Below are 27,561 nucleotides of genomic sequence, written 5' to 3'. Positions count from 1 at the left end.
CCAGCTGTGCAGTGCCGGTCCAAGCCCGGTAGAAATTGGGGAGGGTTGCGTATGAAAGGGCTAAAAACTGTGCCAAATCAACATGTGGACAATGATCATCTGTTGCGACCCTGAACTCACGGGATAAGCCGAAAGGACAAAAAAATAAAAGTAATAAAAAAAAAATTCCTCTTTTGATTCAAGACACTGTGCATTTTCAAAAGCAAGTGGTGAAATAGCTGATCTTACCTGGGCACAAAATACCTTTTATTTTTACATTTTTATACAGCACAAAAAAGAACAAATAATGTATATATGTAATTAGCACCTATGCTTTTGTTGGTGTTTACAGTATGTTGAATGCCTTAGTATGCATATTGAATCTTTAGAATAATTGCGTTTATAATGTGAAAACAAATCAAATGCAATCCAACATAAGGACATTATTTGTTTATTAAAATCAATATGGCCCAACTTTAGATATAAAATTATCATTCAGTTGGAAGCTTAAATAAAAAGAGGGGTTAATTAACGCACAGTGACGTAATCTTTCTTAGGCGGTTTTTGTTAACCCTGTGTATCAGAGAAAAGTAATTAAAGCAGCGTCATGAATCATGATAACCGAACCTGAAATAGTTAACAACGCATGCGCGTTCGTAGCCGTGTATCCACAGTGCTTCGGGAACGCGCAGAGCGGCACCGGGATCGCGAAGCAGAGACCGACCAGGCAGCAGCAGGTCGGTCGGTGAACCGAGAGACGGACCACACAAAGTGCTGGGGATAAAACACCAGACCTCAGGCGTAGCTGTTGGCTTCTGCTTCTCCTGTGGACTAAAGATACGGGACGTTTAATTCATCTTGACTAACGAACGAAGAGGGTTAGAAACGCTGTCCACCATGTCGGGGAGCAGGGAGGAGGAGAGGAGGAAACTGGCCGACATCATCAACCACTGGAACGCCAACCGGCTCGACCTGTTCGAGATCAGCCGGCCCACAGAGGTAGGAGACCAGCCTGGACCAGGAGGAGAGGCCGCGGACCCGTGGGCCCTCCTCCCGGTCACTAGTTGACTGTAAAGTTAAAGCTGTGTGACACTGGGGTCGGAAATGTTGAAAGCCAGGCGGCTGTGGGCAGCGTGGTTTACTGGGTTTACTCCGTGGTGAGTCCCCGTACGCGCATTGGGAGAGTGAATGCCAAACTCCATTGAAATATCTGCCGATTTACTGTGTCATATTGTGCACACCTGACACAAAATGACGCCTTTGTCGTTACATAAATCTTTGGGCTTTGATGTCGGCTAATCAGGCAGAGTATTTCTCCGCAGATCAGCAATGTCTGACATCTCTTTTTTGTTTTATTTTTGTTTTTTTGTACGATTTTACACAAACGCAACTCGAGCTAGCGACTAGTGTTAGCTGTCGCCCACAACTGGCTATTTGGGAAGTAACAAGAATAATTCGCGAAGTTGACAGTTTATACAACCAGTTTGCAGGGCTCGCACCAGTTTGATTCTTAACAATAAATAAACCGGCTTTGGGGTAAATACTGTTGATTTTATTGCATGTATATTGAACTATATGGTTCTTAGCGTGAATATTTACGATCAGAGAGGCAACATTGATTGAAGGAGCCAGATTTTCAATGGGGTTTGGTGTGTTATTTCCATACAAGAGGACAGCACGTATAGGGAGTAGCTAGCTAGTTAGCTACCCCATTACCTGTAGCGCAAACATGAACCATGCCATTGTGTTACATTGAATAAACAGGCAGGCCAATTTAGTGACATTTCCATAAAACCAATTCATGAAATGAATAAAAAAAAAAAAAGCCGAAGCTGGAACGTATCTAGCTATGTCAGTGTTAGCAGTGTGCGCTGCTCGGGTAGCGGATTCGCAGCAGTGCCTGCAATGGCTGACAGACATAGTAGCACGATGAGGTTGTTTGAAACGCAGGGCAAATAGATGCATTCTTAAAGCATTAGCAACAAGCTGGATCCACATGCTCACACCAGGGTGGACATTCAAAACCAGGGTGCTACTAGCTTACAAGCCGTAACACAAGCTCCCTGTCAGACCAGGTCACGTCGTCCTGCATTGTCCTTACACTAGCTAGCTGGATGGTACCCGCTTGTTTGACCGGCAAAAATGTGACCCTGCAACGCATTGAGGAGCACTGCTGCAATTAAAGCGCTGCCTGGACGCAAGGTTGTGCTTGTTCACTTATAAGTGACTAGATGAGTTACTGCTTCCCTGCAGGTTTCAACTAGCCAGCTACCAGGGGGACAGCAAAGCCCCAGTGATGTTTCTAGTCCTTAGTATGTAAATAGTCATCAGATCCTGTCCCCCTAATTTGTTTAATCACGGCTCTCTGATTTAAAGCTATGACTTGGATTGTGTCAGCACAGTGTTTTTTAGGCGAGTATCCCACCCCCACCTCTCCTTGGATAAGGGTCTAGGGGGGCCACAGGGTCCCGCTCTCTGCTTCTTGAGCCGATTAAATTATCAGGATTGAAGCTGGCCAGCCGTTGGTCAGGGTTTGGAACCGCGCACACAGCCCCTCCATTCTGTGAGAAATGATTAACCCAGTCCAGAAGTTTTCTGAGCTGTAATTCTCTCTCAGTAGTAGGAGCTTTGCAGCGTTGCTGCCGGCGACTGCTCAGAGTTTAGTCCAGCAGAACATGATTAAATGTAAGCAGATGCATGGCCTTCCTTGCCATGCCACACCCTCCCCATATGTCAGCTGGTAGAGCCCCCAAGCTGCACAAGTGTCCTTCACACTGTCTAGACTGAGTGTAGCTGTGCATCAAATATGCTGATTATAACATTAAACTTTACAGTGGTGGCCTGTGACTAATACTGATTTTAGATTTGAATCATCACACAGATTTTTTTATTTTTTATTTTTGATAATTCAGAAAGCCCCTCATTTCAGACCAATCTACCACTGAGAGCAGTGAGATCATTTGTGTGATTAGATTAGCAATGGATGGCTGATTAGTCTGGTGCAAAGGTTCTCAAACTTTTTAATCTTGCAGCCCAAACTCAAGCAGTCCTGCTGTGGGACTTATGATGAGGCTCATTATAACATGACAGGTACTCGTATCGTGCAGGGACTATCAGCAGGCAAAGATGTGAGACTTATTTTTGCAGAATTTAAGAAACACCAGGCTCAAAAGTTAATGCACAGTAGATGCCCTTAATTTGACTCACATTAGCACTTTGTTGTATTTAGATCAAAAGGCTGTGTGAAAGTTAACTTTGCCTCTCATTTGCAATTAAGCTATAATGAAAATATTATTGCATTGGGGTTTGGGCAAGAACTTGGTGATCTTGGTGGCATGAGTGCAGTATGTGCATCTTATGGTTTAATTTCTTCATGCAGACCGCTGGCATTCAGATTAGGGTTACTATAAAAAGGATTTCCTCAAACCTTTTTGATAAAACATTGTGTTTTTTTTTGGTAACAGTGCAGGTTTCTTAAGAGTTGCTGACAGCTGATCCTGCATTAGAGCCTATGTGTAAGGAAAAATTCTGTTGTCCTAAATATCACCTGTGATATTTATGCGGTTAGATGCAAAGTAACTTTTCAGGAACTATGGGGCAGAACTGAAAATTAATTATTATTTTTATAATTTTTTTTGTTGAGGAAATCTATGCTATTATAAATTTGGAACTAGTTCCTGTTTCTAAAGGATTAATTGTTATACAGCCATACATGTCGGACTTTCATATACATACCGTTAAGCCATAATCAACAGTGTTTCAGCGTCATATCCACAGCATACTGACACATATTGTACCGGGCAAGTAGACCTTGTATACAATACAATACACAAACCTTAGCTTTCAGTCACTGTGCACTCAGGCTGTTTGTATCCAGCAGTGCAATTAAACAAATGAAAGTAGCTGTGACCGTCTTGTAATTAGCAGGTTGGGCTTTTTTTAAGCCACCACTTATATGTAATATTGTCTTATATAAGGCAGGTCTCATGTTTACTTTATTGAAATTTTCCTTGATGGGACTGTGAAGTGGCAGTTAAATTGTCGGGAGGCGGGTCAGTGTGATCTCGCCCAGATCAACACTGAATCAGATAAATCAGCTTGTATCTAATGTTTAGCCTTGAGTTGAGGCATGGCATAGTCTGTCAATCTGTGCAATAAAGACAGCTCCTCTACCAGCCCTGGGTGCTGACTACAGGAGTTTTTTCCTCTTCTTTTCTCAGAAAGTCAACAGAGGCTCATGGTGGGAACAGGAGTATTTTTTTTTTTTTTTTTTTTTTTGTCTGTCCAGTCCATTCTGCCCGGAACAAACAATGCTCTCTGCCTTACCACATCATTTCCAGCAGACACTGACCTTCCCAAATCTGTGTAGGCTGCTCAATACCATCAGCTCCAATGGTCATTGTCCCCACGAAGCCTGAAAAAGTTATACATAGAGTTTTTACAATTGCTTCCATCCACACTGTGGGTTGATTGGATGTCAGCCTGACTCAGGATTCCGCAGAGTCTGCACTAGTTTAAAAAGTCAAGAAACTGTGTTGGATACAAATGTAAGCATTTCAAACAGCTAGATTTTGTTGCACAGCTGAAAGCTAATGCAAAAGAAGCAATATATTACATCACGTTGCGCACTTTCATTTCCAGTTTGCCACAGAAAGACTTTCACATTTAGAAGACAGAACGGGGTTAAGACAGTGTGACCAATGTTTTTCCTTTTAATCAAATAACACTAACACTGTTCACAGCTGAACAGACCCAAACATTTGTCTTTTAAATGTACATTTGATTCCCCTTAGCTTTGTTAAATCGTGCATGTTCTGGTTTATATTTTTGTTACTTTGTGGTTGTTGAAATATCCATAAGCCGTGGTGGTTGAAGTCTGCCTGAATGCTTTTCACTGCAACCAGGCAGTGACATAGCAATAAGTCAGACAGCCACCTAGCCTAGCAGCCACCGAGCCGCAATCTGCTGTGACAGAATGACATGAGTCACACGTAAGGGTGAAGGGTAACAGCTCGTGTAACCTCCAGACTGTGCTCCATAGCAGTCTTATTGGGTGTGGCGGTTGATCACCTTTGCCCTTAGTTTTATAGGCAGTTCCTTTGCAGTCTTGAACTTAAGTAGAATTAATTAATGCTACTGAGTGAGGATACAATTTCTAGCAAAAACGAAATGAAAATGGTAGAGAATAAAAATCCGAGAGTGGCCCTGGAGAAGATTTGAAAAACATGACTGGTTTGTTACAGTCACAAGAGACTAAAGCTTTTACAGGAAGAGTGATCACACGCTGGGTAAAGGATTTTCTCACAGCTAGACTGAAAAACACTGTGCATTTGTGCAACAGTGCAGTTATTCTTGCTTTTGCTTCTGTATACAGCAATAAAAACGATTACTCAGACTTTTTATAAATCAAGTTAATATCCTGGAAATTTGTTGTGTATGTTCTTTGCTCCTTATTTGGGCTTTTGCTGGAGTTATCATATGCCAAACCACACACGAAAGCACATCCATTTCCTACGTTATAGAATAATTTGAGTATGCTGGTCAAACGAAAATTTGGTTGAGCAGTTTTCTCTGATAGTAGTATTTGTTTAGTATCTGAATTTCAGGTGAAAGGCATTTAGTCACAGGAAGCTCATAACCACAGTCTTTCCCATGGGGCACAAGCGCAGCGTGTAAGCAGACTCGCCGTGACATCAGCCACCACTCCCTCTGCTTCCCTTCTGCACAGGAAGCAGGAAACTAGACAGGACGTAAGTGTTGTGTGGAGATAGTGGGTTTCCTGTGGTGAAGGTGGAATGACTTATGTGTGAGCAGATTTCTTTTATTTTAACCAGCTATTTTCTGTTTGTAGGGCTTTTCAGCAGTGGCAACAGTACTTATGTATGTTTTAATGAGCTACTTTTGGTGGCTAGTTTATTAAATCTAATGTGGTCTGGAACAAATCTGCCAAGATGCAAAATTATTCTGGACAAAAACAGCCTTATCACCTTTTGTAAACGGAGGATTTGTTGCAGGATTGTTGAATTAGTTTATATCTTGATGTACCTCTATGAACTGCCAACTACATTTTTGTGCTGCAATCAGAATTGCTTAATGTTAACACCAGTCAAGTTAATCTTAGTGTTTACATTTTAGCTGGCTGTGAAGCTTTTTCAAAGCTAATAACTGGAGATTTTCCATCTGATAAGAGGTGCTTGTGTTAATCTGGACAAGGCTGTCGGTCACCAGAGCGAGCGGGAGGGAGTGGAATGGCTGCAGGGCCAAGAAAATCCCCAAAACTGCAAGTGTATGATGTAGTAGTTTGACAGCTTTTTCCCCATTACAGTACACGTAGCTCTTTACCCAGCAATTAGCTGGGAATGTTTGTTTTGCCTTGTCACATTTGCAGTATTGCCTGTTGTGTCCCTGAGAGTTTCCAAAGAGGGTTAAATGATCATGAGAGCTTAACTAAGAAACAGCACTGTCACTAGAGAGGGAAAAACATTGTTGGCCGGCTTGTATCTGACTTTGACTAAAAGGTCAGCGGCGGTCTGTCGTTTACCTGTGTGGAGCAGCTGGTGATAGTAGCAGCAGGTCTGGCAGCAGCACAGTTGTACAGTGGAGGGCTGGTTAACAGATCTGCTGCCCTCTGCCACAACACAACTACAATAGAACGAGATTGCACATAAACAGTAGTTGTCCTCTGTGTATTTATCTGTGCTTGCATTGTCCTCCTGTCTGTTCATCTGCCATGTCCTCCCTCCTCTTTGCTGTTATCATGTCATGTGGTCAGTAGCTGGCTGTGTCACCATGGTAATCCTCCACACACACACAGTAGTTGACAGGCTTGTGTGTGTGTGTGTGTGTGTGTGTTTTATATAAGGTCAAAGTGATCATCTAGAGTTAGTCTGAGATTGATTCATTATGATGCTGCTCTGAACCTGAAGTACACATGACTACTTGGAGTAGCAGGTGGGTGGGTTGATTGTGTCTGCTAAAGGCTAATTTATGCGTGAAGGTTATGCAATTCCTAGATGCGATAAGTCTCTTGGACTACATCTCAACAACCCTTGCTAGTACTTATGTCTCATTAATGGAAAACAAAAACTGAAGTACTTGTACTGTAGCTCAGAACATGCTTTTAGTCATTTGTTTAAAGAGAATACATCTAATACTGGTTGCTATTTAGGTCTTTTGCCTGCAGGTGTTTGAATGCACTTGTAAGTCACTTTGGGCAAAAGCATTTTGCATTTTGCCCAAAGGTGGAGAACACCTAATGCTAATATCCAAGTTGCACTTGTCTTATTATCCGGATAAAAACAATGTGATTTAATACAGCTTTGTCTATAAATACATTGTATATGTTTATATTGGTCTCAGCACGAGTCTGATATGATAATGATGGTGGTAATGTGATTGAATTTTTTTTTTTTTTTTTTACAGCCAGAGCTTCTGCACCTCAGCAACTTAAGTGACAATGATAACAGTCTTGCTAGCTAGCTAAACCCGATACACAGGGATTAACTACATTTATGAACTATGGGCAAGACAAAACTTTGTAAAGAGTAATACATTTGTATACATTCAGTAATTGGGCTGAATGGGATCAGACACATGCTACAGCAGTTTGAAGCGTCCTCTGTAACTCGCTGCAGTCGCATGCACCTGTCCCTTGAGTGACAGCTAGATTCAGTTTCTGTTATGATGGGGCATTTTCACACATTGCTTCCTGATGTAGATTCTTGTTTGAGAGGGAAAGATTACGCATGCATTTTGACAAGACAGATGCATTTACACCTTTCCAACGTGTGGACACATCTCAAAGCACCTCTTAAGGTGCCGTCCATCACTACATTTAGTCATTTTCGCTAAGTGTAAATGGGGTCTAACATAAACCTCTGCAACATGTGAAGACTATAATCACTTGCATCAGCCTGCTCCTGCTACATTGTTTTTTCTTTTACGTGTTTTGTCCGAAATACTGACAAAGTTTGTTGACAGACCAGGCAACAAAATCTGTGGACTGCAGCTGCCTCTGTCAACTTTTATTCTGCCTCCAGCTCTCAAAAAAAGCACCAGTGGGTCTCTCTTTAATGAAAAACACTATTAATGTTAAACTAATGTTTACCTGTCATCCAAGTGTCAGTGGTGATGTACATCAGCTTCACCCGTGATTATAGTTTTGATAACGCACAGGCAAACATTATATCATGCCTTTCTTGCCACAGATCTGCTGCTTAGATCGTCTTTTTTCGACTGAGTTTCCCGGTTTCTCCTGTTAGCAAAGAGGAGGAGAAGCTTAACCTTTTAGCTATCGGCATTTCATTAATTTCTGCAGGTCCCCTTTGCTGTGGCAGTGTCCATGTTTAGTTCTGAACCAGGATCTTCAGCATTTGGTGCAAGAGGCTGTTTAAAAAAAACTGTTGCAGTGCATAATGTGATGTAAGATAACATAACATTTCTTCTACAAGACGTTATGTCTGTTACTTTCATCTACCTAATACTGGGAAGTTGCAATTTTAATGAGACTTCTGCTGAAAACTGCATTCAGGTAATCTACTCCACTATTAAAGCTGTTATTCCTTCAAAGGCTCGTACATGTGTGCACAGGATGAGGATGGCTTCATCTCTGGCTCATTTTAAGCCAGGAAACTGCTCTGTAGCTGATAAAATTGGGTAACAATAGGTGCAGAGATAACTGGGCAGGTTTAGGATGTTAATGGCAAGAAGCACAGTGCCACATCTGCTATCAAAGGTCTAAAAGGCTGTAAGGTGTATGTATTTCTGTTTTTTTAAAAAAAGATTTGTCTTATGATGTTATTATTCAGAACTCTTATGTGGAAAATCCCAACCCTTCCTTAAGGTATTTTTCTCTTGAATTTGGTGTCAGTTGGGAGGTTTAATCTGTTCCAAAAAGATACAAATGCCATTTTATGATTTTTTTTTTTTTGTGTGTGTTTTAATCTTCTTAGTCTGCCTTCAGCAACATCCTGCCATATTTTGACTCGTTTCTTAGAATACACGTCCATCCATGTTTACCCTGTTGCTGGACAAGTCTGCTGAGTATTTGCCTTTCAGCCAGATCAGATGAGGCTCTAAGTGTGTTGTGTCAGGTTTCATGGCCAAGCAGTAGGTGTGTATTAGAATAATTGATCCACAGTGGTTCATCTTGAAGCAGGGCAACAGATCATGACCCCTAAGTCTTATACCTCTTTGAGTTATGGCCCATCTCTATAATACACACACACACACACACACAAACACACACATAAATAGGTGGATGGACATGAGTGTAAGTGACCTTGCAGGATGTTTCCTCAAGCCAACCACCTCTCAGTCACACTGACGTCATAGTTTTTAAACTCGTTGGGTATTCTGTGGTTCAAACTTACTTGTAAGTTGCCATATTCAATCATTCTAGCTGTGATGGAATTGACTATGTTTCATTTAGGTAGCTGGCAAATCACAGATTTTGCTCGTCTTTTTAACATTTCACTGGGTCGTCTCCGCATGTGGCTAAGATTTTAATTGCTTTAACAGCAACTACGCAGCATAAGTTATTTCATTGTAATTCAATTGCATTAAAGAAAATGTTAAACAAAATTTCAGCCACACTTTCTTTTCACTGTAACTAATGCAGATCTATTGGCTCCTTCAATAGAACTATGGGGGTCACACTGAACATTCAGGGGAATTATCACTGTTATTTATTTTCAGCATGTCAGGGAAATTTTAGAACAATTTGGGCTTTATGTCCACCTTGATCATGACAAGCTCATATCAGCACATGATAATGTAATTTACAAACATACAACTAATTGTGCTTCAATGCGGAAATTATTTTAATACCTTTTTAGTAATTTTCTGGTGGACAAAATATGTTAACGTCTCAGCAAAACAAGTATTCACCACCATTAAGTTAATAATTTGTTGTTTGTAGATAAGAATAATGAAAACTCTGTTAGAGACTGATGTAGTAAGGAGACCGTTAGGCGTTAAGAGTTACTTAATTAATTACGGGTAGGCTTTGTATTTTTAGCATGTGCCATCAAGCCCAGCATTAAACCACTTTGTTTTAGACCCAGAGAGAACAACATAAGATTAGACATAAGGTTCAGCATAACAGCTGACATGAATCCCAAACAACTTTATAGATGGTAGAGAGTATTATGAAACCTTACAGTGAAACTGAGCTTTAAGACTGGTTTAAAAAAAAAAAGGGAAACTCTTAAAAATGCTGTGGCTTCTAAGTGCAAAGTTTCCAGTGGGAATCTTTTGGATAGTTTTTATTTACACATATGTCTAGCTTGCAAAATGTATTAGATAATTGATTTGTGCTTTAGTTTACAGCTTCTTTAAGGCTTAAATTAGATGTGGTCAGACAGGGCTCCGCTTTAGAGGCAGTTAGTTTCCTTCGATGGACCCCCTATACCTAATCAATAAATGTAAAATAGGCCCTAAACAAGCCTCTCTAAGCACTTCAGAATAGCACATCAGCATGGTCTGTGTGTGTGTGTGTGTTTGGGGATCCACTTGATAATATGACATAGTTTTTAGGGTTCCTACTGATCCAGGAATTCCTGGAATGCAATTGAACTTTTGAGAGTTTAGTTCCAGACAGGGAAGGTCAGGTAACTTGATAAAGTCTCTGTGGAAATTAAGCTGCGTAGTTGTTAGCGAATTGTACAAACTGAAATGAATGTGCTTTTGTCTGCTAGTTGAAAACATTTATTGCAGCAGACAGCTTTTAGTGAAACTTGGGTGGGGTGCAGATGTTTTACTACTTAATACACCAGAAAAGGACTTTTGGGGAAAGTCATGGAGGAGTCATGGAATTCACATTAAGGCCACAGTGGGAGTTACTCTCTCCATGGGAGCACATTAGCTGGGGAAGCACCTGCAGTTCATAATCTCGCTCTCTTCTCTCTCTGTCAAACCTACATTCCTTCTCTGTGATTTGGCCCCTCTCTTATCTTTTCTCTCTTTCCTCTTGTTCTAAAACAAGCATTGTATTGTGTGTGCTGAGTAGAGCAGCCCGCCCCCAAAGCTGCATGTATGTGTGTGTTTGTCCCAGCCAGCCTGTCAGACTGTTTTAATCCCCTCAGAGCACCCCCCCCCTCCACACACACATTTTTTTTTTTTTTTTATTCCTCCACTGACCTCTGTTGATTTGTCTTGCCCTCCAGCTGATATGTTCTCCCACCTGTCAGTCACAACCTGCTCCCCCTCTGTGTGGGCTAATCACATGAGAGGTAAACCCCTCACTGACCTCACAGGATCAGTCGGCAGTCAAGGACCAATGACTATGAGCATTTAGCACCACTCACTTAACCATGGTGCTTTGCAGCAGATCAATGTCTCAAAAAGTGCCCCACAAGAAAGGGGGAAAAAAAAACAAGAATGCACAGAAGTATAACCCATTGTGGTCAGTGGGACTACAGTCAAAATAACGGACAAGTCCACTTATTTATTAAAAGCAGGAATTGATCTACCTTTCATGTCTTGGTCTGTTTGCTTTTTCTAAAATCTACAACAAGTTGTTTTGGGCTCAGTCCCTCAGAATTCTATCTATAGTGGCCATAGCATAACTAAGACCTGGTTCAGAGTTACCTCAACCAGTTGAGTTGTCAAAAGTTAAGTTAAAGTGGGCATCTGCTTCGCAAATCTGAACTGCTCTCACATTGGGGGGGGGAAATTTTATGGAAATCCACTGAAGAGAAGAAAAAATATTTGTTTTGCTAATTCCTGTCAGTACTCAGTACAGTAGCTTTTTGCATTAATTGGAGACTTTTTTGCTAGTTAATTGGTCCCTAATCGTAGGAAGTTACCGTACTCCTGTCTGGAAATGCATGGTCTAATTTTTCAATGTTACTTTGAGACAGGATGCTTGTAAAAACGCTTTTCTAGAAATTAGTTTTGTGTGTGAGGTAAAGGACATACTCCAATCTATGGCAGCTATTTCTTAAAGCAAACATGCCAAGCAGTTTCTTGTTTTTCTTCTCAGATGTGGTAATGTGCCATGTTTTTCTTCATATTACATGATAGTAAATAAACAGAATCTTCAGATGCCAGTGGTCGGATATTAGGAAACGTAATGCAAATGAAGTTTCACATAACAGTGGTGCGTCTGTACATTTCAAACGTCTGCAGATAGAGTGGAAAAAAAACACGTCAAATGGTCTAAGGCAGCGTGAGAAAGTGGATGCATTCATAGGGTTGGCTGAAGGTTTTTTTTGGTTTGTTTTTTGGATACATTAAAGTTAATTACCAACATAACAAGCCCTCCACAGCGCGCTCACAAACACACACACAGTTATGATAAATAATGCAAAACACAAGTGACATTTTGCAACTCAAAACAAGGGACCACAGCATTTTTGGCACTGTGTGTTGAAATGTTGGCTAATTTGGCGTTGGTCTGTGAAAAGTACCATCACAGCAGATGTGCAGATGGACTAGGCTTCACTTTTTAAAAATTCTTACAAAATTGAAATGTGAAAGATCTGAAGTTACCATGTTTTTGGCTTGTAAAATTAAAGAATGCGCTCGAGTTTACATCCCTTATGCAAGTAACTCATTAAGTGTTTCTGTGACGCCTTGTATCAGTGTCGTTGTCAGTGACAGGATATTAATCAAACTTTGACAGTAATAGTTAGGCAGGAATTGTACTATCCTATTAAATATTAACGACTCAAGTGTGCAGCACTTTCAGCCGTTGTTTTGGTTTTACTATTTGATTCTGGGCTTTCATCCACTTTGTTCATAGAGTTGTCAAAAATCGTGAAGCATGTTTGTGTCGGGTTTGTGCGCTATGGCCATGTAGTTAGTCAACTGTTTGCTGATGTGGTCACTGTATGAGTTTTAAATCATGATAGAATGTCACATGTTGTGTTTTCAGCTTGTTTTGCATAATCCTGCAATCTACATGTTTGTATGCATCTTAAAAGACCCATTGTGATTTTTATTGTATCTTGTGGGTTTTCATCCCAGGAATCTGACTGAAATGTGAATTCCCCTTAACTTGAAACTTGTTTAGGCTAAAGATGATCCGTGCTGGTTTGCTTTCCCAGAGTTGTTCTTCTTTAATTGCTGTTTACACTCATGCATATGTGTGTTCAAACAATGTTTGTTTTCTCAATGCTTGAGAGAATATAGATTTTTATGTTTTTAACCTGTCACAAGTGACGGCCCACAAGCCCCTTTCTCTTCCTCTTGCAATGTCCTGGAACTTCATGAGGGGTCCCAGACCTCTTATTCAAAGTAGACTGAGAGCAACAGAAACACACATGGAACCTGAACCAGAGGGAGAAAGTCCAGATCTCCATTGAAAATGCTAGAAGTGCTGTTCAGGGGCCTTCGGACTTGCTTGTAGTTTGTGAAAACATTTCACCTCTCATTTGAAAAGCTTCATCAAGTGAGAGGAGAAATGTTGTCACAAACTAAAAGCAAGTCCAAATGCCCCTGAACAGACCTTCTGCCATAACCATGACCTGGATGAATGAGAATCTTCACAGGATGTCTCCAGTAGAAACCCACTTTAAGGTAGCAAAACTTAATAAATACTCAGCAGTTGGGCTCATTGAGTAGTGAGCAGTCTGAAGTTGTCATAAATGATTTGGGAGAGAATTTTCAGTTTCTATCAGAAAACTAAGCCAACATCATTTATACACTTTCACTGCAAATACAAACTGATGCTAAAATGCAGTGTTACATACTGAGCTGATGTTTGTCCTACATCCACTCCTCTCATCTGCTTGTTGTTATTAGGCCCCCCAGTGGAGCTGAACCCTGTCCTCACACCCTCTCTCAGCTCAGTTCCACCCGTCTGGTAGGGCCTGGTGGAGAACTTGAGCCCCCAGAAAGGGAAAAACAAAGCAAAACAATAAAACTGTATGGTGACCTCAGTGTGCTGGGGACTTCACCCCTTATAATGGTTGATCTTAGCAGTCTACCTAATTTCTTAAGACTGGTTTTGACACAAAGACACATACATCAACCCTCACAAACATACAGCAGTACAGAAGGGCACTGACTCACACTCACACACAGACTGTGTGTGTTCGCGTGTCCTAAAAGTTTTGGGTTTGCGTATAAATCAGTTTGTATTTGGCATTAGTGTGTGTGCTTTGAGGTTAGCAGTTCTGTCAATTTCTGTAGATGTTATGTGTGGCCTGAGTGTGTATACGTGAGTGTGTGTGTGTGTGTGTGTGTGTGTAAAAAGGGAGAGGCTGCAGTCCAAGCTACTGTACCCAGTTTGTTGTTTGTCTAAGGAGGCAGCGCCTGATGCAAATGCACTACATTCTGCATCAGTGGCAGAGTTCACCACATAACACTGGTGTTACCAGACAATTTAGCCAACCAGAGGAAAGTATTTGAAACTTTTGCACTTAATCCTGCACATGTGGAAATTAAGCTCAGACCAGCTCGTCTCCTTTTTTGAACTGGGTTTTTGGTGAAGACCAGATGATGTCATCTGCTAATTTAGATACTTGTGGCATCGGTGGCATCAGTTTTAGGATATCTGCAAGTTGCATCAAGGCTTTTAAAGATTTCAAAGGGAGTGAAATGTGAGGCTTCTGTAGAGGGCATTTATGATTATAATCAGGTTTGAAGGCCAAATAATAAATTGCATGTCAGGAATTCAACAGTTATTGCAAATTTCTGAATGTGTTTATAAAATACATTTAGTGCATTCATACTTTCCTATAGGGTCATAACTAAATTTGCATCCTTTGGTATAGTGTTGGGAGTACATAAATGCGTATAAATGCTAAATTATCCCTCTGCTTTCCATATATTAAAATATCTTCCTAATTTTGAAAACTCCTGGATAACATAATCTGTGGGAGTTTTTCAGTTCTGTAATGTCATTTGAATGCTCTAACTACAGACGTTATAGACTTGGTCCATCTGGGCCTCCAGAACTCCTTCACATCACATAATCTGAAAAGAAAAACTCCTCTGGATGGAGCGATGAAGATGTCCTTTAGGAAATAAAACATCCCGCAAAACTGTAATTTAAAACAAAAGACTTACAAAAAAGAAGTGTAAATAAATTCAAACATGCCTAATGAAAGTACAGTATAAATACAGTACAATATATAATATATATATAAAAGTGGATACTTAAAAACAAGTGCAATGATCTTTTGTTTGTATTGAATTCTTAGTAGAGAGTAGAAGAGGGATATAAAAGAGCTGAGCTTTAATAATTCCAGTATATGCTTTTGGAATATGGAGATTAATTAAACTACTGGAATGAAGACCACGACTAGTGTTATAATTATTGAGCACTGAACATAAGTATGAGGGGGTTTTCCCAATGAAGGTTTTATAAATGAGCAAAAATTTGGCCAATTCACCAATGAATACAAGCAGCAGTGGTGAGTATTAAATGGAGAATACACAGATACACAGCGTATGGCAGATTAGTTTATTGATAATAGTGCCAGTCAAAGCCGAGATTCTGATATTCCTGTCCATATCTTTCTTTAAGCAACAATATTGTACGATCAAGGTCAGCCAGGAGCAGAGGGAAGAGAAAAATAAGCTGTTGGATCAGTCAGGAGGAGGAGGAATAGGAGACATGGCAGTCGGTCATGTGTTTTTATTTTATATCTGAGATAATATTACAGATGTTGTCCTAGAATTAGTGATTACATTATCAACTGAAATGTCTGTCATTTGAAGTAGACTCTTTTAGATGGTTATTTGTATAATTCATTTGTTGCTGTGGACTGAACACGATCTTATCTTGATTTGATATTTGTTACACTCAGACCAGTTTTGTTGGAGTAGCATATTTTACCGCCCACCTTTCTTTATTTATGTGTCTGTTCACCTGACACCTGAGAAGCCGGCATGGCCTGCATACCAGTACCATGGCAACGTGATACCTGGCTAAGGTGGTTGCCGCAGCAACTGTCAGGAGCTTGTCGGTGTTGGGTAACGTGGGTAGCGACTGTTTACGGGAGCATCAGCTGTTTGTCTTTGGAAGCAGCTCATATATGTTGGGAATTTGGCAAAAACATCACTGAAAAACAACTTTTAAGCCAATAATAATAAATTATATTGTACCTTTTTATGTACAGACACACATTGATGCGTTCCAAATTTTAAACGCATCCTAAAAAACAAACACATTACATTTTAACATATTGAAAACCGTTTTAAAAAGGTGCTTTTTCATTAATTTTGTGACCACAGAAAAATCAGAGCAGCCTTAAATGTGTTTTGAAGTGAGAGCTCAGAGGGAGGGGGGGCAATAAAGAGACTCTGGTCTGCTAGTTGTCGGCCCTCTTATAAATCGCCATGTGTCATCAGAACTGAATGAGCTATTGCTTTTGCTGAGGACTGGGCCAGACACTGAACCCCCAACAGCCCGTTCCCACCTCCAGGTTTGCAGTGCCGGTCCAAGACCGGTAGAAATCGGAAAACTGTGCCAAATCAACAATGCGGACAATGATCCGCTGTGGCGACCCTGAACTCAGGCGATGAGCCGAGAGGACTGCTAAAGTAATTTGGAACACCCCTACCACTATATACCAAGATGCAAAGTTAAGGGGTTACAGCTAAGTTGTAGGGCCAAAGGGTAGAATAAAGATTGGGTCTTGGTGCTGGATGATGAAGGGCAGTTGGTGGAGCAGGTTTATGAGGCAGGAGGAAGACTGTTATTTACAAGCAAAGCAAGCAAAATCTTAATTTTTTTATTGAGCTAAGTATTCTCACTAATTTTAGACATTTTATTAATAAATTTTACCTTTATTAATGGTTACGCTTTTCTTAAAATAAATACAAACCACTTAAAGTCTGGTTAAAAAAAGAAAAATTGTATGACCCCACTTTTAAGAAGCACATTGACAGGAGACTGATATTTTCAGATGACCTTGGAATTTAAGGTAATTTGCAGTGGAAATATGACTGCAGATTAGCGACATGGCAGGTCCACACAGGATTAAGCACACAGATGACTTCTGTGGATATTAAAATCCTTACAGGACCCTAGATAATACCAGTCTCATCTGAGCCGGGCTTTGAATTCTAGATTACACATGCAGTTAATTACTGTTGCAGCGTAGGTACATGCAGGAGATAATCACATTAGATACTTGTTAGAATTTCTTCAGGAGCAGCTGACAGACTGAGTTCATGCAGGGTGAGTCTGTGTCGGTTAATCAGTCAATGGATTTCGCTCTGTCTGAGTTGGTTGATGTTACTGTTTAACTGAGTCTGTGTAGATCGTCTTGGCCTGCTGCTCAGTTTGTCGCTATTTTTCCCCCTCGTTTGCACCAAAGTCACCCCAAGCGAGAGAGAGGGATGTGGGCGGAGCTGCATAATTCAACTCCCCATCCCATCTGTGTGTGTTTGTGTGTGAATGTGATCGTGCTTCCCTATTCCCTGCATGTTGGGACCTTCAAAAACCCTCGCTAAGGTCACACTACTGCTCACGTTTGTGTGTGTGCATGCATGTGTGTGTAACTCCATAGCCCTGATTACATGGTGCCATGTTTAACCAGCCCTCCTATAAAACACAGCAGACTGTTATTGATCTTTCATGTACACACACACACCCAGAAGCATGTATGACCTTTCTGGCTGTTTCTGAAGTCTCTTTTTTTCTTTCTTTCTCTCTCTCCCTCTCTCTCTTGCTCTCTCTTCTTTTGTAGTTACTGAGAATGAGAGCGAAAATATCAGTAAATGGAGCAGAAGTGAATGCTTCCTCTCATTATCTAGTTAGTTTCTGACTCTCGCTTTGAAGATTTCCACTAGATTTAGTGACTTTCCCACAGTTGATACAAATACCCAAGCTGATATCATTTTATTGCATCTGCAAATGGCCAACATTTAGAGTCTTTAGATTTGACTTATGGTTGTCAGAAGTTAAAGAACCATGGATTGTTAGATAATGGTCTTTATTCACCAATGCAGAAAATATTGTATTCATTCAATTCAGGTTCCAGTTATTGAGCGGCCTTTTATTTCAATGTATTTTAAAAATGCATCTCCCTGTTTCTTGTTCTACTTATGACAAACCTTATTCCCTCATTTTTTTTCTTGCCTTGTCAGCAGTAAATCCCATCTGTGCACTAACATAATTATGCCAAACTCTTTACTCCATTGCTTTAAGCTTCAGTATTTACCAGAAGTACAGTTTTTTTTTTTTTTTATTTACTGATGAATTCAAATAATCTCTGTTGTTGTGGATGAGGGTTATTAAACGCATCCTTAACAGGAATTTCAGTTAAATGATACATCCATCCACAATCAAATCTGCTAGTTTTTAATCTTTTTTTCTTTTGAAATTTATTTTAAACGAGAGCCACATATTAATTTCAGCTATTACTTTAAAGATCCAATTTTCCTAAAGGCACCAATGAAATACTCATTTTTGTTTAAACTTTGGCAGCAAAAGATTGTGTATTTTCACATATCCAACTTTGAATACCAGAACCATACTGTGTGTTTTTTCTTTTTTTGTTTTTTTTGTCTCAGTTTTGAGCTGAACTACTGATGAGAACAATGGCTGCTCTGTGATTATCAGCAGCCTGGGTCTTTACTTATTAACAGACTCCTGTATGTAGTATGTTGAAGTATGTTTCCCTGTAATGTGAGCTTAGAAAAAATTACAAATTACTTTTTGTGTCTAAATCGGGTTTTCTTTATGGTAGACTGTTTACAACATGAGGCATCCTCTATCCTTAAACCCTGATGCTATGTGTATATTAATGTATAACACATGAAGATAGATTTGGAAGTTAAAAAAAAAAAACGCTTTGGGCTGTGGATACATGTGTAAAGTGCAAACTGTTAAATGGTTAGTGCAGACAGAGGCTCATAAGATTAATGACAGAAAATAACCCCTTGAAAATTTTGTTTAAATCAGTTTTAACATGCAGCAATAGTAAAGTGGCTTTTAGCTTCTATTATAAAAGAGGATTTTGCATTTGTTTTTTGTTGCATCTTGGAGACTTTGTGACTTCAGCATGGTGAAATTTACAGCTACTGAATATCGAGCAGTCAGTGTTCCATGTTTTTAGGTAATATAAATATCTTTGACATTGTTAGGTTTACATCATGTTTCACTTCTGTTTATGTGTAAATGCATGAATGAATGAATGAATGAATGAATGAAGAAATATGTCACGCTCGTCTGCCCATCACACCTTTTTCTCTGTAATTAGCACGCACATTCTCTCTCTCTGTCTCTGTCTCTGTCTTTGTCTCTGTCTCTGTCTCTGTCTCTGTCTCTGTCTCTTTCTCTCTTTGTCTTTATCTCTCTCTCTCTTTCTCAGTCCCTCTCTCTCTGTCTCTCTCTCTGTCTCTCTTTTTCTCTCTGTCTCTTTCTCTCTGTCTCTCTCTCAATCTCTCACTGTCTCTCTCTCTGTCTTTCTCTCTGTCTCTCTCTCTCTGTCTTTCTCTCTGTCTCTGTCTCTCTCTCTCTCTCTCTCTCTCTCTCTCTCTCTCTCTCTCTCTCTCTGTCTCTCTCTCTCTCTGTCTCTCTCTCTCTCTGTCTCTCTCTCTCTCTGTCTCTCTCTCTGTGTCTCTCTCTCTGTGTCTCTCTCTCTGTCTCTCTCTCTGTCTCTCGCTCTCTCTCAGTCTCTCTCGCTCTCTCTCAGTCTCTCTCTGTCTCTCTCAGTCTCTCTCTGTCTCTCTCAGTCTCTCTCTGTCTCTCTCAGTCTCTCTCTGTCTCTCTCTCGCTCTCTCTGTCTCTCTCTCGCTCTCTCTGTCTCTCTCTCGCTCTCTCTGTCTCTCTCTCGCTCTCTCTGTCTCTCTCTCGCTCTCTCTGTCTCTCTCTCTGTCTCTCTCTTTCTCTGTCTCTCTCTCTCTGTGTCTCTCTCTCTCTCTCTGTCTCTCTGTTTCTCTCTGTCTCTCTGTCTCTCTCTCTGTCTCTCTCTCTGTCTCTCTCGCTCGCGCTCTCGCTCGCTCTCTCAGTCTCTCTCTCTGTCTCTCTCTCTCTCTCAGTCTCTCTCTCTGTCTCTCTGTCCGTCTCTCTGTCCCTCGCTTAGTGATTTCCTTTTGTGTTGGCCAGCCCTTGTGGCAGCAGTAACCAGGTGTGATTTGTGGCCAAATGTCACTGCTGGGTGAAGACGATTTATACCATACCTTCCCACAATGCCTCACACTATCAGGGTGACGAGGGCAAGCTGGATGGATGGGGGTGGAGGCAGGATGGCTCGATACCGGAGCAGAAACTCACCTGAAACAAAGAGGCTTTTCTTTGCAGCCACAGAGGAAATGAGTACGGAGCTGTGCTACCTCCTTTGTTTTCAGGTTGTTTTTGCTTTGCAGGAAATTTAGGAGTCATTCCTGATTTGTACGGTCACCATTCTGGAATTTGACTTTGTTTCAATAATAAAAGAACAGCTCCAGTGTTATATGTATTTGTCATCCTCGTTCAGTTTGGTCAAAAAGTGACTTGTGACAATGACAGTAAAAAACAAGGCTTTCAAACATTTTAGCACAGATTACTACAATAATTGCTGTTCATAGCGATGCTTGAAAACATTTGTAATTTCGGTTTGACTTAACCCTTTAACCGGCGTTGTAACTGCACGGATGACCTTTTTTTTGGTTGCTATTTTGCTGTAGTTCAAAACACTGAAAACCCATCTTTAGCTGTTTATCCTCATTCCCTTCATTGAATAGTGTATTAACTGGGTGGTGATGCTTTGAAGAAATATTGTCTAAAAGCTGTTGAAAAACACGGAAGTGACTCGGTGCTGCGCAGCTCCCTCAGAAATCACATGGAATAGGTGAGAAAGTTGAGTTTAAAAAAAAAATCCTTTCAGATATCACATCTAGACACCCTAACAATCATATTTTAGTTGATAGGCATAAATCGGACAATAAAAAGGAGATTTTGGATTAGTCAGAAAACAGGGTCAACCACGGTGTTGAGCTGCCACTGTAAGGAGCTGGTTTAAACAGCCTCGCTCAACGTTAATCTCTCATTTTGTACCATTTTCTAACCATTGCTAGTCATTCATTTTGTAAGCGGCACAGACATAATTACATAAACATTTTTGCCTCCTTGTGAACACATTACACATATAAATCCTGACTTGTGTAAATATCTAAGCTGTGGCTTTTATACTTTTTGAGAGAGAGCTGTCTGAAGTCATCAATAAAGTTCTGGATTGCAGATTAGCACCATTCTACTACTCAAAGTATGTATTCTAATCTCTGTGATGTTTTTATATGAAAAATTAAATAATTTGTTGCAGAAATGAATGAAGTCCATTTATACCTAGGATAATCCAAACAGGACAGGCTACCAGCAGTTTGATTGCCTATCTGCTTCCTGATCAGGTAATCTGACAAATAAAACCTGAAAGTGTTTCTGGGCAAGACCCTGAACCCCTAACAGCCCATTCCCCTCCCCAGCTGTGCAGTGCCGGCCCAAGCCCGGTTGAAATTGGGGAGGGTTGCGTCAGGAAGGGCATCCGGCGTAAAAACTAATCAACATGCGGACGATGATCTGCTGTGGCGACCCTGAACTCACGGGGGAATAAAAAAATTGCTAAATGAAGATACAGCGACACAATTTAACTTGTATTTCTTATTGTGGAAGATAAAGGGTTAAGCAGTATCCAAATGTTTTCCCACTTAATTGAAGGTTAACTATGTTCTTGTTAGTTGTACATATTTTTTTCTATTTAGTTTTTGTGGAGGCTGTGTGGACATGTTTTAATACTAGGACAGGACATGGACATTTCTGATGATATATCTGCAACTGCAGACAACAGTAGGATATTTAATACTGTGGATCATGTTGCAAATGCTTTGCATTCTTTAGCTATTTTGAGCAAGAGTAAAGTAATTCTCCTGCTTCATGGAATGGGATTCTTTGTCCTCCGTCTCCTCCTCTCCTTCCTTTGTCTCTGTCTGTCCGTGTGTCTCTGCTGGGATCTGATGTGGGATGGGTTAACCCTCCTCATGTCTGAGATTAAACCTCGGTCCAGCTGACCTTAGACACAGACTTAAGGAGGAATCCCCCCATGTTACTGCAGGTGGGGCTGCAACAATATTGACTCAGGAACTTTGTTCATTTTATTAGGCTCAGGTTTGTGTGTGTGTGTGTGTGTGTGTGTGTGTGTGTGTGTGTGTGTGGACTTCAGATGATGGCGAGCATCTGGAATCTATTTTCGTTTTTAAACTATCATCCAAAAAGCCCTCTCCTCCTCTTTAAATTCGTCTTTATAATGTCAAAGACATTCAAGTTCGTGCAGTCAATGTCTCCATGGGAACTAAAATGAAATTATAGTTCTTTAATTGAACACGGTGCTGTGTTATCAGTGCAAGAGAAACTCAGTCTTTGTAATCAGGTACTTTTGTGGTATAGCAGCAGATTAGTTTACACAAGCTAAACAGAACAAGTGGTGTTTGTGTAGGATTTTGACATAATAACCATGACCAGCTGAAACAAGAAAAGCCTTTTAAAACTAGATTCAACAGTCAGAGTTTTTTAGACCCTAAATAAAGATTAGTTGTTTTCATATGTCCCTTTCTTTACATGCCTGTGAGCGTTGTTCCTAAACTGAGATTAAAACTAAAACCCTGCTGAAGTCACTGTGTGCTGCTGCATCATATATTATAATCTCTAATCAATCTAGGCCCGAGTCAGTGTATGACACCCTGCTTTGATAACCTCTGATTTAAAAAAAATAAAAATAAATGGCTAAAATGTTAGGCAGGTGGAAACTAATGGTGGGATCTACTGCTGGCACGGAACAGCTGAGATGGCCAGCAGGAAATGTTGAGGCCCCCAGGTGTGTCTCAGTTTCCACTCATTTCCTGTGGCTGTGACTCAGGAATTTAAGCAGGTTGTCTACTAATCGCAGGGTTGGGGATTCGATTCCCTGACTCCTCCTCCACCGGTCAGTGGGTCAAAGTGTCTTCTGTTCAAAACACTGAACTTAAGGTTGCCCCCACTGTGTGTGTGTGTGTGTGTGTGTGTGTGTGTGCGTGTGTGCGTGTGCGCGTGCGCATGCATGCATGTTGTCACTTGTAAATTTCTTCAAATAAATGTATCTACCAATTGACTATATGTAAATTTATATTTAATATCCCAATTATATTATCAATTTTTTTTGAAACCGTCTAACTTTTGTTTAGTGTAACTGTTGGAAAAAACTTTATTTATGCCAATAACTTTTTAACTAACAGATCGATAAAGTTTGTTTTAATCCAAATACTTCATTGAGTGACTAGAATATAAGTAAGATTTTTTTCTTAGTGTAAAAATTGTTCATTGATTTTGCACCAGCATCCTCTCAGACATCCAGCAATGTCAGTCTCAGTGTCACATCGGAGGCCAAAAGTGGTCAGTGTGCTCGGAATCAGAGCTCTGGTTAGTTTCCTTAACACCTGATAAGCCCCTACTTACCACACCTCTGCTTTCTCTCTATCTCGAACAAGCATGCACGGACACACACACACACACACACACACACAGACACACAGGGAGAAGAGATGTGGAGGAATGTTAAAGAGCAACTGAGACATGATTCAGAGTGTGGAGATTTTGACAGATAGTTGTGGTAAATGTGAAGAAGTGCTCTGGTGAGTCATGGGAGGCTTTCGTAAACTGATTGTATTAGGGTTAGGTTTTGAGTAGTCTCCTGTCCTGTTTGTGGTAATAATATTGAACGTATCTGAACTGGGGGTCCTGTGTGTGTTTATGTTGTAACATAGTGAGTAATGAGATCTACACCTGCATTTTGAAATATGGCCACTGGAACCCTTATTACCAGCAAAACAACTGGAAACTCCTAACTTGTGAACTCGTGATGAACACATTTAGAAAACGTGCACACAGTGCAGGAGATGATCATTAGAGAAGTTGTAACATGCTGATAAGTAGACAATGTGTTTGTAGGTCCGTGTTCTTTTTCAGGCAGCGTAAGGTTTGTCTTGTGCTCATCTGAAGCTTTAATAAAAGGTTTCTTTTTTTGGAGGCAAGCAGATGCTAATGTGACATGCCTTTAAGTTCATAATGAGGGAGTGAGAAACGGTGTATATGAGAGCAGAAATATAACCTCATTAAAATGGAGAGAATATTGATCTGCAGCACTTTGGACAACCAATTGTCTTTTTGAGGACAAAACAATCAGACAACAAACATTTTGCAGTAAGTTGATGTATAACTCCAACCTCACAGATATAAGGATGTCTCGTTTTCTCTGTACTGCATGATTGAAGATTGTATGAGCTAAGTAAATGAGCTAAGTTAATTAAATATCAAAAGGGGATTATTACATTTAAAGATGTGATAAAAACGCGGTCTGTTTTTTGTCTGTTTGCACAAATTCTCATACATGGGAATACAAAGTGTGTCCCATGTGGAATGAAGTTGCTGGTTCACAAGCTGGGAAACTACAACCTACTTAAAGTTTTACCCACCACTCCCATCTCCCTGACACACACACACACACACACACACACACACACACACACACACACACACACACACACACACACACACACACACCAGGTGGGAGTTGAAATTCCCTTACTTTCTCATAGGAAAACAGACGTGACCTCTGAACTCTTCTCTGAAAGGCCTTTGACCCTGAGGTGTTAGTCAGAGAGCACGATGGGTGGATTTAGAAGTCGGTTATCTCACACAGTATGCTTTCCCTCCACTGTCTCACTTCAATAAGACTTTCAAACGTGTGCGTGTGTGTTTATTAGTACTTGGTATAAATGGATTCCAGTTATGAAATCAGTGCACACACTTTTCTATGACCCCTACACACCAGAAGGAAGACAAAACAACACCAGTCTTGTTACTGATAATTTATTTTCAGCATCATATTAATCTTGATCCTGATATTTTAGAGCTTATAACAGAAAATTCTTTTTCTGTTTTTTATTGTATAAATAACTTGTCAGTCGAGTTTGATGGAAAGTGATGTGACAGAGTCTACCCTGCAGATGTCTTTGGCATTGAATTCAACCAAAACGTACACGTAATCTATAAGTTGATAGTGTTTTTGGTTGTTATTACTTGTAAAATCTATTGTCCTTGGCTGAAGTCGGTATTGGCCATAAATATCGGAGAAGGGATAAAAAGTCCACTGTGTAAGATCTCAGCTGCTAGTTTTAACATGCACGTGCCCCCCACACACACTCTTTCTATCTGACTGATAACAGCTATCTATAGTGTTGGCCTACTTTGTGTGTGTGTGTGTGTGTGTGTGTGATAAATATTCTGTACTGTCTCAAAAGTTTAGTTACAGGCATCACACTCACATTTTTAGTGTGTGTGTTTAAGTGAGTCCTCCTCCTTTGCTGTGCCAGGCAGAGATATCAACAAAAGAATTCTCTCTCTCACACACACACACACACACACACACACACACACACACACACACACACACACACACACACACACACACACACACACACACACACACACACACACACAGGTCTTATCCAGGCTCTTGTTTGGTGATATACTGCTGCATTAGCAAGTGGCAGGAGGGATAAAATAAACAGCATGTTTTGTTTTGCTCTCAAATGTTCGATTTCACAGTTTAGTTCCTACACTACAGTTGGATTAGAAACAGCTGACAGTGGTGGTTGTGGTCAAGGCAGAGTCCTGTGTCCAAATGAATATCTTCTGTCACATTGTAATAAACAAAATAAAGATTCCCTCAGTATATATCGTATTTTATATTTAATAAATAATAGTTGTGGTAAAGTCACGTGTAGTCTCACTGGCAAGTCACACCCTTCATCACATTTGTTCAATGTTTCTGCCTTTTATGTCTGAATTTGCTGTGAAGTCCTCATGCTAGTGGTTGTTGCAGATAATTACTAATCTACAAACAAATCTACTATTTGAAGAATTTAAAGTTGAACTGTACTTGCCATGATTCACCTGTACAGCGTTGCCAAGTGGCATTATCATGTTGGCATTATCAATTTTTACTGGATCAAAAATGTATTATGCACTAAGTAGGAAAACATACTTTTTTAGGGCAGGGAGTGTCAGCAAAAGGCCAAGCAAATAAAAAACAACAGAGTTAGCAAAACTGGGTTAGGTCTGCATCATTACCTAAAAATGTTTGAAAAATATGTGGCTGTAGAACTTGTGCTCGACAGTGGTTCAGTCTTTTTGGTTTGTGACCATTTAGAGTGAACAAGTAGCCTCATTAAGAATTACTGTCACAAGTCTGAAGAGGGCTAAAATACGGAAATATGTTTCATCTACACAGCTGGAGATAGTTTTCATATAATTAGTTTAATCCAACCTTCCTAGATCCCATGACATGTGAAAATGTTACATGTGGACCTGTAGGCCTGTACCATGTTCTGCAGGTGTGTGTGTGTGTGTGTGTGGTTCAGGGGAGGTTTGATGTTCTGCAGGTGTGTGTTGTTCAGGGGAGGTTTGATGTTCTGCAGGTGTGTGTGTGGTTCAGGGGAGGTTTGATTCACTGGATTTGAGCTAGACGCGCACTCTGTACTGGCTAGTGTGTTAATTATCCACTTCTGCCTCTAAGCTGGGCTTTGTTTGAACCAAAGTGGGCAAGTGTCTCCTTAGTAACAGTTACCAACGGTTACGCAAGCTCAACAACAGCAGCCCTCGTTGACCCACATTCCAGCAGTAAATCACAACACACACATTCCCGGGGCTCCACCCTCCTCGCCTATCGAAACTATGCTCAGTGTTTCCACTCTGCTTGACTGTGTCTCTGTCAAACATGGGATGAGGGAGGGGAAAAAAATGCTTTCAACTGTGAGTTATTCATGAGTGTTAATGTGAGCAGTAGGATACAAACTGGCTTGCGTAAAGAGTGTAGAATTAATCTAGTTAAATCGAGTTACAACCTTTACCTTAAATCACCCTCCTCACGCTCCTCAGCCTCGATCCGCCAGCCTCAGAAAGTCGTTTTGCCGCTTGTCTACTCCTCCTGAATGCTGGCACGCTCTTTAAAATGTAAATTCAAAATTGCTTTGTTGACATCAGGCATGATACCTGTGTTGCAGAATAATCCCTTAGTTTTGCTGTTGCTGTTTTTGAAAACGCACACTTTTTTTATATAAAAGAATACATTGTAATGATGCATCATCATTTATTTTTAACATTAAAATTGCTTTAAGGATCAGAGTAACAAAAACAACCACGGTGTACTTTGGCCTTAAATTGTTAAAGTTGCTTGCATATTAACGTGCTAGTTTAGCATCCAGTTTGACCTAAGCATGATTGTTTCTGTGTTACATTCTCAACTGTTTTTGGTATTAGATGATAACCCATTTTGCTTTCCAATGCCAACAGGGTCCCTGGTAGGTCTAAGACTATAATGGCGGTTACCATGAAATATGAAGCCAGTTTGATTGCTAAACCTTAACTTGTGTGCACACTGTGCTGCAAGCTACAGTTGCTGCGTCAGCACCATGTGAGTAGGATTCAATTAGCGCTGGGTGTGTATATATTTAAGATATTATTTGTCGATGGTAGACTCAGTGCAGAGGCAATAAATTTGCAGCCTAGGTAGCCCCAGGTGTCTGTTTCAGCTTGCTGCTTATACATCCACTGTTGGTGCTATTTTTGAGTTTGTGTGCGTGTGAAAGTGTTACATAGAGGTTTTGTCAGAG

General features: G+C 40.4%; 1 protein-coding gene across 11 annotated transcripts in view; it reads left to right on the top strand.

The window, feature by feature from the left end:
* Window positions 1-669: 669 nt before the first annotated feature.
* The window catches only part of afdna (afadin, adherens junction formation factor a), an 87,105-nt gene continuing 60,213 nt past the window's right edge, over window positions 670-27,561 (top strand). For all 11 annotated transcript variants that reach the window (XM_067482550.1, XM_067482551.1, XM_067482541.1 and 8 more), the window contains exon 1: window positions 670-978. In XM_067482550.1, coding sequence (XP_067338651.1) covers window positions 877-978 — 102 coding nt within the window. In that variant the 5' untranslated portion in view covers window positions 670-876. The remainder of the gene's footprint in view (window positions 979-27,561) is intronic.

This window comes from Channa argus, chromosome 17, assembly GCF_033026475.1.
Source record: "Channa argus isolate prfri chromosome 17, Channa argus male v1.0, whole genome shotgun sequence".
Lineage (NCBI taxonomy): Eukaryota > Metazoa > Chordata > Actinopteri > Anabantiformes > Channidae > Channa > Channa argus.
Note: the sequence above shows the minus strand (reverse complement) of the source record. Positions and strands in the feature narration are given on the sequence as shown.